Raw genomic sequence first — 14000 nt, 5'->3', positions numbered from 1 at the left:
AATTTCTTTTACTTTGTTAATAGTCCTAGAGGAAGCAAACTGCTTTGCATGCAAATTGGTGCCACTTCAGTTAATGAGAAACCTCAAATTTCAACCTGAATGTGGGATAAAAGTTTGGAGGACCGGAGCACAGGCTGGGCTTGGAAGGGTCGGGTGTTACCTGGGTATGCTTAATTCTTCACGCTTAATTCTTCACAGTATTTGAACCTCCTTTTGATTTTTATTGTCAGCAGAAGTTGTTAAACTGTAGTCATTGACTTCTTGGTTGAAGGGCTGGAACTGGTGGTAGAATTAAAAACAGAAAGCAGGGAGGGATTACTTTAATAGTCTCCTAAAATAAGGAGGGCATTTGTTTTTCTTGGGTAAGCTGTAGATATGGAGGCTGTAACTGAATGTTCTCTCCTTGAAAGTAATTGCAAATGGAGCAATTAATACAAATTAAACACACTTTGAAGACTTATGAAAGTGGCTTCAGGTTAGTGTTTGCAGAATAAAACAACCTAAATCATAGAAGCTGTCTTAGGGACCTCTGGGGAATGTTTTTTGATGTTTCGATTTTTAATAATAGCGCATACAAGGTCTGATGCGTATTTTCATATTATGTTGTAGCCCTTAATTATAAGTTAATAGTGGAGCTATCTGGAGTGAGGTTGTGTTACTTTGGTCCCTTGATGGAAAACCTCTTGAGAGGTAAAACCTTGCAGCCTACATTTTCCGAGTACAACCTTAGTTGTGAACAAAGCCAACACTTGTTGTTGAAATAGGGATTATGAAGAACTATTAGCAAATACACTAATTACTTCTGTAACTGCAGAAAGCAATGACTGAGAGTGGATGAGGAGAGGGCCACGCTTTCTGTCTTAAATAATGGTGTTTGATAGGAAAAGGCCTTTTGATGTTAAGATGAAACGTTAATGAGCTAAAAAACTTCACACATTTTTTTTTTTTTTTTTTTTTTTTTTTGTCAAGGTAAAGCGTTCCTTTTTTAATTTTGTAATTAGGTAAGCTTCTTTCAGTCCTCTGTACTCTGCTACCGAAATCCTTTCTGAGTGTCTTGGAAATTGTATAAATGGCATCTAGCATGCCATGTGGATGTGGAGTGCATGGATGCACTAAAGACTCTTTGCACCTCTCATCAAATAGTTGTGTTAAATTACCAAGGCTGGAAGTGGGGAAAGCAGAGGCATCTCTGTACTACATCTTAAAATGGGAAGGAAACAGATTCCCTGCATTTTAGTCATTTAATGCTTGCGTGATGTCTTTTTTTTTTCCTGTATTGTTTTTAAGTTGACATTTTGACATCAAATGAATACTTGGAATGACTGTTTTCCCTCTTAAAGCAAACAGAAAAATACAATGAAACACCTGTTTTCAAAGACAGGCTCCAGTAATTGAACAACATCATTCAGATGGCTTTGCCAGGACTTACCTTGTTTTGTCCTAATTTGACCAGGTTTGTAAATATTTCTTTGACACCATCTGATAGGAAAACAGCTGGATTATGTCCCTCTGCTTTGCTTATCTAAAGCAGCTGTAACTGATAAGCAGTTATATACCCGATGGGCTTTCTCTTAGGCAGTTGTCTTCTGATCCCAGTCTTTAGTGTTGATTGGATTTTTTTTTTATATCCCCACCTAAATAACGAGTGCTTACTGTGCTTTCTCTTTGACAGTAGGCAAAATACTGAAAGCTTATACTTGAAAGGTATTTTAAATTTCTTGGCTGTCAAATAATATTTTAAGCACTTTAGCGTTTAGCTGCTCATAAGAAGGAAACGTAGCAGAGGAGCACACAGGAAGATGCGCTCAACTCCAGGTGAAATGGGTGTTGCGGCTGGAAGAGGGGCTACTGGAATGCTGAAACTCTTCAAGGGAGAACCTGCTATCAGCATTGAGCATTACCGTGGCCATGCATCCTTTCTTCCAGAACTTGCACCCTTACTACACTTTTGAAAGTTATTAATTAAAAAAATGTGTAACAACTTAATAACTTTGTTTTCGAGATCAAAAGTGTCAGGCTGGTGCTTGAACATCTTGTTATATATTAGACTAATGTATTTACACAGAGCTCTAAACAGCATATGATCGCTTGAGGCAAATTTTTTTTTTTCAGGATCCTGTAGTTGCCATGTTTCAATGTGAGGTAGTTCCCATTCTAGAAATTGATCTCTGATCCGTATGTCTTGTGAAAGTGATGAGTAGTGTTTTATTTGGTCTTTGAAAACCGGATATACTGCGAAAACCCGAGCATAACTTCTGGAGTTAGTTTGAGATGGCGTGCTAATTGGTCTAACTGTTATTTAATGGCTTGCCAGGAGGCAGGAAAAAAAGCACATGCTGCTACTTTGAGGTCATATGCAAAGTAGGCAAAATAATAAGTGATTACAGTTTCATTAATATGCTTGGAGTTTTTACTTTTGCAGAATACTAATAAAGCAAATAGTTGATGTTAATGTAATTTGTGTTGCATGAGTTATTCTTTGGGAGGCTAATCTGCCTGAGAGCTTTAGGATTAGGCAAGGAGAGATTTGCTACTACAGGCGTTATTGTAATAAACTGGACTGTAGCTTTATGTTACTCAGCATTACTGTATAGAAGCCGCTCATCTGTGTAGATCGTTGCTCTAGATTATTTAATTGCATTGTAATGCAGATAATTTTTCTTGGCAGGGAGTGAACGTAGATGAATTAAACCATTGGCTGTGAAGAAAACTTGAATGATACATAAAACTCTTCACCAACTCACTTATTTTAGCTGGATATACCTTTGATGTGACCAGTGATTTCATGAATTCATGTGTTTAAAACGGTATGACAGCATGTATGGGACAAATCACTTATCATCACAACCTAGTTTTATTGTCACTTCACTCTCCTGCCTTTCTTGAGTTGTTTTTCATATTTCTAGGTGTATGTGTTTTAAAAGAAGTGCTACTTTTTTCCCCCCTAAATACTGCTCTTCAGGCCCATTGGTGCTGGAACTGCTGTTGGTTGTCTCTGTTAAAATCAGTAATAGTTCTGCAGGTTTTACGTTATCAGTAACTTGCACAGAGTAGAGACCACTTCTGAAATCAGTTGTTATCTCAGCTAAGTTTAATTTTTATTTTTGGCTTTGCTGTGATGGTGAAGCATCATGACGATGCAGTCCCTGGGGAGAAAAGCGAGTTGTATTTCTTCCCAAAGTGCTGTGATGCTTGAGGTCTTCAAGACGAACTTGACAGGAAGGGAGGGAGCTGAAGAGAAAGTTGTGTCTTTCTCTTGGTGTGATATGGAATGTATAAGTGACATTTTTAGTCTCGTAACTGGAGATCTCGGGACAGACTCACCAGTGGTTTCTAGCACACTTTTCATTCCCTGGAAAGCTTTTCTAGCGCTGTCCTAGTGAAAACATAGTTGCAGTGTTGGGTAAAGCTTAGTCTTCAAACAGCAGCATAGCCTAGATGCACATTAAATACGTCAGCTGGAGAAGTTGTGCATATTTAGTCTTCTGAGCTGTTAAGCTAGGGGAGAGGCAAAAATCCGTGGCAGAGGCTGCCATAGATTGGACTAGATGACCTCTAAAGGTCCCTTCCAACCCAAAACATTCTGTGATTCTATGATTCTATAAGGGCTGAAGGTGGAAGATCTGTGTAAAGCCATGAGACATGCAGGTGAGCATGTTGGAGGTGAATGCTTCTGGATGCTTGCGTGAGAGGTGAAATGGTATGCAGTAGTTTTGTTAGACCGTCCCTTGTTTTACTGGGTTTTGTGCTTTTTCCCACCGATAGCTTCCACGCTGAACACGCAAGCAGAATTACAACGCAAGGCTGGAAATCGGCGTGCAGGCCTTACCAGCTCCGGATTACTTGTCATAATGAAGTTTTAAAAACCCATGGAGCTACCGAGGTGTTTACTAAACTGGGGTTTGTGTAGGTGGGAGAGACCCCAGGTTAGAGAGGAGGCGCAGGCAGGAGGCGTTGGAGACCCCCAGCGGTGCCAGTCCAGACCAAAGGAGCAGAAGAGGCTTCACGTGTCTCTGGTTTTTCTCCTCTCACATTAGTCAGCCTTACAAAACTAAATGGCAGCAATGCTTTCTTGAATTAATTGCTTTAACTTACTGTTCTTAATTTAGGAATGTGTCCTGGATTAAAATAGATCCCCCAGAAATCAAGGCTACGAGGTCTGATCTTTTCCAGACACCCTTTTCGGCAGGTGCCGTGGGAATGGGCTTGTGTTCAGTGGCAGGGTGCTGGCAAGAGGGGCAGCGACGCGCCTCTCCCTAACAAGCTTGTGTTTGCTACTTCCCTCCGTTCGGTAAAATTAACAAAAGGCTGTGCGTTACATAGGCTTGCCATGGAGGACTGCTTAGAGAAATGGGAGGAAACCAGAAAACGTGGCATTGGAAATATTCTTCTTAATGATTTGTTATTTAGCATAATTAGTTATTTTGGACCAAGAATGGGTTTTTAGCTTTATGGATTTCAGCTTTTTTTCCTGTGCATTTTGTTGTAGTCCGAATGATTGCAGAGGAAAACAAAATGTAGACGAGTGCAATATATAGTTTAATGCAGTAGCTGCAGGCTTTTGGCCAACAATCTGAAAAAATGTGTGTGTTTTTCCTTTTTTTTTTTAATGTTAGAATCACTGTCAGTCACTGTGTTTGACATGTTCACTCTTGGGAAAAGAGAAGTAACAATGCTGTGAATCATATGCTTGCAAAATTGAGTGAAGGGAAATCTTTTAGTCATACGCTCTCAATAGGAATATCTTGCTCCGGTGTTGTCAAAAGGCCCAGAAGAACTGTATGTCTAGGGATAGGTAAGGCCAAGGCCAGATCTGGTAACTCCTTTGCCCTTGAAACAAAAAATGCGCCTAGGCTTGAGTGTTGTGTTTTGGCCATCATCTCTGCAGAAAAATCTCCATCAGTGCCGTCTGTTTCTGTGGATTTTGCAGCAAGGGTAATTTCTCGACAAGCAGGAAGCTGCTGGTTTTCAATCAGAAAAAGTGCTGTAGCAGACCAGCTTCTTATTTTCTTCAGAAATCAAATATCAGATGGCAAAAGTCTTGGATTAGAGGCGTGTTTTATTGAAAGAGCAGGGAGATGGCATGAGTCTGTTCTCCCATTAAAACTTTGCGGTGACACTGCAAGTTTCACAGATGCTGTGTTGAAAATGCGATGTATAAAACTGCTGCTTATTACTAAAGGTGAGAGGCTTTTAGTTTAAACACCAGGGCTACACAGTGATAGCAAGCACTTACCTTCAGATATTAAATAGTTTAATGTGTGGGGGTTTTTTTCCTCATCTAAAAATTTAAAAGGTGTTATTTCCACCCTGGGTGTTTACAAAAAATTAATTTAAGAGCTCAGTGTTGCATCTTAGCCAGAGGTGTGACAGACAAAGCCATTAACCTGCTATCCGTGCTCTAAAGACACTCTAACAGAGTTCAACTTGGGAAGTTGAGTATTTGAATTATTCATGATGATAATCTAAATGCTTTAGTTCTGTTTACAGTGTCTGTTAATTGCTCCGGTATTTCTTTATGATTAGAAACATTTAGCTGTCCTAATCAATAAGATGAAGTGCTATGCTGAGCAGTTCATTAGTATGGCCCTGTCAGCTCAAAATACAGAAAGCTAAATGTGATCATGACTTGCTCTGGTAATTTCATTAAGCTGGGAGATGTCATGTCTTTTCTGAAGGGAATGAGATTTTAAGTAGGCAGTCATAGGTTGTCATGTTATTAGAGTTAAATTGATAGCACTCCGAGTAAATGGCCACATTTTTTTCCCCCAACTTTAGCTGTCTTCTGAGCTGAGGCAAAAAAAATACTAAAGAGCTCCCTATTACAAAGCCACAAGGCAAAATCTCTATAAATTCACAGCTTATGGTTCTGAGTGAAAAAAATTAAAATCTGCCACAGTATGACTGCTGTGTACTTTATTAATTTAGTAGATATCCCGGTTGGAGGAGCTGACTGTGAATAGGGTTCACATTCACACACGTCACCTGTGGAATGACTTGCTTCTATTTTTATTGAAATTTTGATAGCCTTGTGTTGCATCTCTAAAGGAAAAAATAAAAATCATTAATTTTGAAGATTTTCTGCAAGTATTTGTGTAAATGTGTCACATTTGAGATGCTCTCCAGAGTTTTGGAAGATGTTAGAAGGAGTAAGCATGCGACAGTTGTACCGATCGAGACAAGTCAGAAGAGGTGTCATCCCAGTTATTGGAAAAGTCTCTCAGTGGAAGGACAGTGATGGTTGCCCGTTAAATCATACAGAGCTTACTAGTTCCACAGGAGAAGAGAAATTGAGATGGTAAAGGGAAATCCGGGCTTCATTTCTTTTTAAGCTAAATTATGTTAACATCTTAAAGAAGGCAGGAAAATAAGGGTTCTCTCCTTTTCTACAAAAAAGGTGAAATACTAGCTTAAATAGTGGCATTTTAACTTACAGTGCTAAGCTAATGGGTTAGGGTAGTTAGGTGATGACTCCTGCAATGTTTCTTGGTGCGAATTTTTTTTTTAACTCTTATTACTGTAAGCATATAAAATTAATGAAGTTTTTTTTCTGTTTGTTTAAACAAAGAGTGGGGGAACTAAGGTACGGGGTTTGTGATACCACTTCTAAGGCAGTAATTCTGTTTCTTCAGTTTTTCATGAATTTATAAAATGTCTTTTAATTTGCCCCTTGAGGAGCCTTCTAGCTAAAAGATTAAAAGTTAAAAATAGATATTTAAACCTAATTGCATACTCTGCTGTACCTCGGATGCGACGGGCTCGCCTTTGGAGCGTGAGGGGCAGTGAAGAGCCATTGACGTCTCTCTGAGGGACCTAACCCGAGGAGGAGATTTATCTTTGCGTTGTGTTTCTCAGATGGTGAAACCAAAGTGAGTGCTGTCAGCTTATGCCTTCTGGGGTTGGCTGCACTGGAGGGCAGAGGGCTGAAAGAGCAAGCTCTTGATTTGCCTAAATGCTGTGGTCCCATGGGAGGGATGTAAACCGATGTTGAGGTTTGTGGGGGAGGAGGGTTAAGTTGGTTTATAAATGCAGGTGGGAAGCTGGCAGATGTTCTTGAATTGCATTTAATTAGGAAATTGTAGAGGGCAGCTCTGATGTTTGGCTTTCAAGGTGGGAGGTGAGGGGATGCGCTTAGGTGGCCGGTGTCAAGCCTGGGTATTTTAATGCTTCTTCGGGTAGATGGCGTTCAGTACTGCTGTGCTGTGAGCGGTCCCGTTTTAATAGCACCCCAGCTGCTGCATTTTAAGGGTCAGTCGAAACAAAGCTTAGGTGGGAGTTGCTGCTTTTAACCCACCACCTTTGTAAAGCGTGGTACGACACAACCTGTGTGCTCAACGTCTGCACGCACTGGAGAGGGTCTTGAAAAGAGATAGGTTGTTAGGTTTTTATCTTTGGGGGGGAACTCTTGAGGGAAACTTGTTATTTTTTGCTAATTGTTAGTGAGACCTCTCCCTGGACCCCTTCCCCAGCACCAGTATACCAAATGTTTGGAAAATTATATTTCTGTTACCGTGCTATGCATGCTGCTCTGTGTTTAGCCCAAGTTGATAAGGTGATCATTTTGGGCCCCAGAATGTTTGCAGCTTTAAACTCTGTGTTAGACCATTGTGCTCTGGATTTCTGTGAAGACCCTTATTTACATTTCTGAAATCTGCCCAAATCAAACAGTTTCAGCTTTTGCTGCCATGGGGGGGTAAATGCAGAGTTGGTTCGGGCTTGAATCAGCTGTTTCTGTTTTGGATGGACTGAACTGTCAGATGTGAGATTAAAAGTTTTTATTTTTCTTCTCCTCCCAGGTGCCTGCTGATGGAAACGCTGGGCTGTTGGCGGAGCCTCAAATCGCCATGTTCTGTGGGAAGCTCAACATGCACATGAACGTGCAGAACGGAAAGTGGGAATCGGACCCCTCCGGCACCAAGACGTGCATTGGGACGAAGGAAGGGATTCTCCAGTACTGCCAGGAAGTAAGTACAGCCCTCGGGAACAACTGCGGTAGTTGCTCTTCTGAAGCACAGAAGTGCAGGTGCCTGCCGGAGAGCTGAGTCTCCAGGGACCTTCCCTTCTTTTTTTTTTTTCCCCTCTACTGTCCCACTGGCCTTTTGTCCGTTTTAAAGAGGTTCTCCCCAGAGCCTGTTAAAACAGCTTCAAAACCTCTTTGTCCCTCTGTCTTCTGCCATTGGGGGTTAATTTTGTATCGTATATGCACAATGAACTTGCTTATAAAGTATTTTGAATAAAGCTGAGGTGACAGTTCATTATTTAAAATGCCCTTGGTTCTTCCTGGGCTGATCTTGAAAGAGTCAGCTGTAACACATCTTCTGTCATCCTGCCATGGTACTGAAATACACTGGGTCAGTTCGGAGTTATTGGTCTCTGCTGCACACTGAACCATTCAGAGTTTCTTAATAGAAAAAGCTTGCCCTAGAGATGAAGTCACAATGACTGATTTCATATTTGAGAGCAGAAACTTACTACCCACTCACTTATGTCCTAAGAGCAGATTGTAGATCTAATTTTGTTTTGTCTCCATGCCGTGGTAGCATGATAACCTCATACCAGTGTGTGACAATTTGAAAAGAAAATGCAGATTTCATGCCATGAAACAAAAGGGCACGGCTTGAGTTGCCTTAGTCCTTATGTCTTTCTACACCATCTCTGCCTTTTTTTCTTTTTCTTTTAAAAAAAAAAAAAGCAGGGGCTATTGCTTATTGCCATAGCAGTAGCTGTCTTGCTTCCTAAATGTCAAACCAATTCCTGTGAAAATGCCTCTTTAGAAAGCAAGATAATTCACTCTTCAGATCTCTGCTCTCTTAGCATCTTTATTCCTGTCCTTTCACCCATTGATTTTTCCTGCTGTTTCTTGCAGTGTTTTGTTCATTTTTTTTCTGAGTTTGGGCTTTATGGTCTAGAATATTAATTTTTAAGGAAGAACTTGTAATGGCTACTAAAATCAATTCTTCACCAGTAGCTTTGTCTTTACTAAAAATACTACTTTGTGAGATTCATAATATTTTTGTTTGCCACTAACAAAAATATCATACCTAACTTACTAGTAAGGTTTCAGAGGTTTCTTCTGGTTTTTCATTGTCTCCTTTGAATTACCTAAATAAAGTCAATTTATGCATAGTGAAATTATTGAGGGTGAGGGAGGGAACAAAGAGATGGAAGTGGACAGACAGTGAATAAAAGCTCACAAGGTGGTAGATATTTCTAAACTTACGGAAATAAATACCTGAATTTACAGGAAGTAAGAGTAGAAAGTTTGGGTGGTTTTAAGGCATGAACAGCTCAGCAGGTTGGCAGTTCAGTTACAGACGCTGCAGGCAGGGAAGGATTCCAGAACAAGGCCTGGAAGTTGCAATCTCAGCTGAGTGTCAGGTGACTTTGAAATTTTGGGTAGCATTTGGAAAAAAAACCAAAACAAGACCACCTCAAAGTGAAGAGGAAAGCAAAAGCAATCAGAAGGTAGTAGCCATGTACTGTTAGATGGCAAAGGGAATAATAAGGATAGCTGTGACTGCACATAAGAAGAAAATTCTTTGCTGTGAGAGTGGCTGTGTGGTAGCACAGGCACTCACCACGGGCTGCGGAGTCTCTGTCCTTGGAGACTGGGGAGCTGAACTGGACGAGGACCCGAGCAAGGTGACCTGGCTCAGAGGTAAGCCCTGCTTGGAGCAGAAAGAAGGTCTAGATAACCTCTGTAGCTCTCATTTAACCTGAATTTCTTTGTGAGTCTTAAATTTTCACCTGACTGTAGAAACAGAGGAGAGACCTTCTGTTACTTGTGTTTTTAAGGGTTAACTTTCCCGTGCCCTGACAGGAAAAACAGAAGAGTCAGATAAAAGCACCGCTTCTACCAAAGAAATGAAGTTTTAGAGAAGTGCTAGCAAATGCAACTCAAAATGGCTTCTTAGCTGTGGGGAACCCCTTGTTGCTTGATGCTCCAAATATGCTTAGTATCCTGGGGATAACAAGTGAGGTGGTTTTCCTCTTGCCTTCTGCTGTTCGCAGCGGGCAGCGTGCTTGCTGTCAGGCCCAGGGAACGGGGTAAATCTGCATTTTCCCATTAGCAGGAAGCAACAGGCGTCAAGGCTGAAATATGGTACCTCTTGCATTGGAATAGTGTGCAGGTAAAAATCTCCTTTTTGATTACTTTTTCAAAATACAACCTTTTCCTTCCTTCCTTCCTTCCTTTTCTCCTGTTGATGCTGCTTTTTTCCCCAGAAGGAGGACTGCTACTTCTTGGGGTGTGTTTTTTGTCAGTATAGGCAGAGGCTGAACGTGTATGCTCTGCTAATCAAGCAGGCAGGTCCTTGGCCTGAATCTATGTTCTTCATGCTCCCTGGCACCTTGTCAGCTTCCTTGGTTCTTCAGTCTTGCTGTAGCAGCAACTGTTAGTACCACTCTGCTGAGGTTATGGCTTTTTTTCCCCAGCTCTGAGCAGAGTCCTGAAATGACAGGGAGCAAGGGAAGGCAAGACTTTTCCCTGCATCTCCAATGAGAAATCTGTCCATCCTGGGTTTTGTTGCAGATACCTTATGTGTGGCTCTGCATCAGGCATTGTGATTATGGCTGTAGCGCAAAAGATAATGCTCTACTGTGGTAGATGCTGTAGAGTTAGCTTATGCGCTCGGTTCCTCCTACACCAGGGGCGTATTGAAAGGAGCCAACTGGGCAGAAATTCAATGAGCAAGTAGAGTGGAGATCTTGCTCTGTGGCTCCTTGGCTCTAAAACAACACAAATTAATCTAAAATGATACGCTGTGTAGCTGCTGGCTTTGTTTTCTTCTATGGAAGGTATCTTACAAAAAACTTGAAAAATAAAATCTCCCCTTTCAGCAGAACGTACAAGTAGATGTGTTCCTCTGCCTTTCTAAAAGCTATTTTAAAATAAGACCTTTTCCTGTCGATGCCAGGCCAGATGTCTGGGTGGTGGGCAGAGCCCTGGGCTGGAAGGTGCATGAAGTGCAGAAGGGCTTGCATTCCCTGGGAGCCTGTATCTTTTCCTTGAGATTGTCATCGTTGCCGCTCCTCGTCCACTTCCAGCGTAGGTGGATTTTTGAAGTCTTGATGCAGGAAGTAGCAGTAGAGGAGCATTGCAGGGGCAGAAAGGGAGGAACGGGGAATAAGCAGAACTGCCTACGTGTTTTAAAGATGGATGTCACTTGTTGCTTCCCTTCTTTTGAGTGGGAGCTCAGTGCAGCACAGGAACTGTCTGGATTTATATTTGGACAACACATCACACAAGTTAAAGATAAAAAAACTGAGACTGTACATTACTTATTTGAAAGTAAATGGAAGATACTTGAGTGCTTCCTTTTGACTTCCTTGAGTTCAGTTCAACTCTTGCTACTGAAGTCACAGCAAGTGGTTCTGGAAGCAGAGCACGTCCATCTCCTCTGCCTTCACATCTGCATGTTCTCCCTTGTTCAGTCTAAGCTGGCAGCTTTTTCTTTAAATATAGCAAAATCAGGCTTTCCTGGGTGGAATGAGATGCTGGTTAGAGAAATGCAATTTACTTATGGTATCTTTCAATCTCAGACTAGCTAGTGTGCCACTATATTGATTGTACCTGTTACTGGAAAGTAAAACGGCATGAGCCTGATCTGCAAACAGCTGTCAAATGTAAGTGCTGCAGGTACTGGAGCAATATTGCATTAATGTAAATGGAGTGGTTATGTCTGCATATGTGCCAAAATCCTTAAAGTGTTGTGAGTGTACTAGCTGACGCTTCAGATCAAGCCATGGGTCAATCTAGTCCTGCTGATGATGCTGCAGTGCCAGCTGTTTCGGAGGGATGTTGGAAAAACCCTGCCATAAACAATTACTGGGTAACTAGCCCCCTGGGGAAAGTTTCTTCCTAAGAGCCCCTGACGAGTGGTTAGCTGATGGCCTAAAACAGTTGGGGACCGCTGCTCCTGATTTTTGCTTTTTGTTGTTTTGCAGAAGAACCCGGGTACCCCCGCCCCACCACGTCCAAGCCCCGGGGTGGGAGGTTCCTGGTGAAGGAAGGTGTGGTTTGGAGCAGGCTGGGCTCACCCTGGAGGCCTGTCAGCTCCTTGTCTCGCTGAACGGTTTTCGTAAAACCGATCTGGAGCCTGCCCTTTGGTGAAGTGCGTGTTTCCAGAGTCGCATGAATATGCAGAGTAGGAAGTTAATTTAGGTGTGCTCAGTTCCCTGTTTAAACAGAATGAGTGTTCAGATGGAAGATATTGGTGTATTGGTGTATGTTTTATTATATTAGCAATTTTGAACAGCTACTATGTGCTGAATTTTATGTCTAGTAATTAGGATACATTATATGAGTTCCTTGAAGGACTGAAATTATTTTGCCGTCTGTGCTGAACTCAGTGTCCAAAATGAATTGTAAAAACAACACTCACAGCTGGCAAAAAAATTCATTTTGTCTAATGCATGTTAGTTTAATTTGGAAGTGCTCATTTCCATTTTAAGTATGCATGGAGTTGAAGAGAATGGAAACGAATGGTTCTGAAAATTGGGGGGTTTTGTCCAAGACCAAACCAAAACTATAATAAAACTAGTTTGGGTCGGATATCATGTACATAGTTGAGCGGATGGAGTATAAACCTGGGAGCCTGGAGATCTAGCTGTGCCCTGTAATCAGCAGCTGGCTCGCTGCAAGATCTTTGGCTAGGTGCTTAGAATAACTTTCAGATGTAGAGTTCATGTTGGCTTTGGCAAGTGTTATACCTGGCATCTCTAAAACCACATCACGATTGCTTGGCATCTTTTGTAAAGTCATCACATGTGTCCACATTCTTTCTAAACATTGTTGAGATCCATTGTTGTCTTGCACTGAATGTGTGTTTCTTACAGAAGTCCTCCCCAGAAATAAAAAAATAAGTGCACGCTACTATGCTCTTAACTATATCTGTGTTACGTGGAGCAGAAAATAGTAGGGTAAATTCAGATAACAGGTAATTCATTATAACTGTTGACAGAACAGTGTTGACGCTTCTGATCTCTAATCATACTGCTTCCAAAAAGGATCATCTTGTCATTTGTTCAAATCTCCTGTATTTATGCCACATGTTTAGGTAAGTTGTTAGTGAAACCCAAAGCCACCGCTTAGCCAGATGCAGTACAAGCTGGAATGTGACCATAATAAGGACTGATGGCAGCGGTTCCCTCCCTCTCTGGTCTTTGTCCTTGTTGGGAGCTTCTAGTGATTTGTGAAAGGGTTTCTTGAACTGGCAGGGATGCTGAAGATTTTAAGAAGAAAACAGTAAGTTTGGCCTTTACTACTGAGAAGAGAATTTGAGATGCAATGGAAATGGTCTTGCTGCTTGGATAATGGTTTCTCTCCATGTTATCGTGTCATTTTCATCCTAATATGAATTGTTGTTTTTATCTAGGCTGCATAATGTGCTCTTTCTAGTTTCTCAAACCAAATAGCCACTGTACTGAAGAAAGAAATGAATTTTAAGCCTGAGCTACTCTAAATTCAGCAGCTTAAAAAGGCATACATTTCGTTCTGAGGATAACAATCCATTTAATGAAACATCATGGAAAACATACAGATTTTTGGCAGCACAGACTGTCCTTAAAAACAAATGACATTTTCACGGCAAATGTGTGCTGGTATATTCTGAGATGTGCACAGTCATGCTTAAAATTTTAGGTTAATGGTATCTTAGCACTCTTCGCGTTGACTTCTGAGGTCTTTTGTTTTACTTAGCTTTTGGTCCACAGCAAAAGTTTAATTAGTTCACTCTGTCTGCCAGTGCTTAAATCTCGTTTGCTTCAATGAAGGCTTAGGTTTTGGAAATGCAGGGTCTACTAGTGATGTATATTTATCCTGCAATGAAACCTTAGTATGCTTACCATATAACCTTCTTGAGAAAAAAGACTGGTCTTTTTATTCTACCATTTAAATATATTTAAAATCAAGTGACTAATAAAAGTTGGAGCATATGTTGTGGGATGATGCCTGCCATTTTTTTGCTGATAATAAAAAGATCAGCTCTCATTTTTTCCCT

The 14000-nt window shown here is 41.1% G+C and overlaps 1 protein-coding gene across 2 annotated transcripts in view; it reads left to right on the top strand.

Moving 5' to 3' along the window:
* Nucleotides 1-7798: 7798 nt before the first annotated feature.
* LOC104128210 (amyloid beta precursor protein) overlaps nt 7799-14000 on the top strand; it is a 181019-nt gene continuing 174817 nt past the window's right edge. For both annotated transcript variants that reach the window (XM_009640952.2, XM_009640947.2), the window contains exon 1: nt 7799-7964. In XM_009640952.2, the coding sequence (XP_009639247.1) occupies nt 7845-7964 (120 nt within the window). In that variant the 5' untranslated portion in view covers nt 7799-7844. The remainder of the gene's footprint in view (nt 7965-14000) is intronic.

This window comes from Egretta garzetta, unplaced genomic scaffold (assembly GCF_000687185.1).
Source record: "Egretta garzetta isolate BGI_Z169 unplaced genomic scaffold, ASM68718v1 scaffold45, whole genome shotgun sequence".
NCBI lineage: Eukaryota > Metazoa > Chordata > Aves > Pelecaniformes > Ardeidae > Egretta > Egretta garzetta.
Note: the sequence above shows the minus strand (reverse complement) of the source record. Positions and strands in the feature narration are given on the sequence as shown.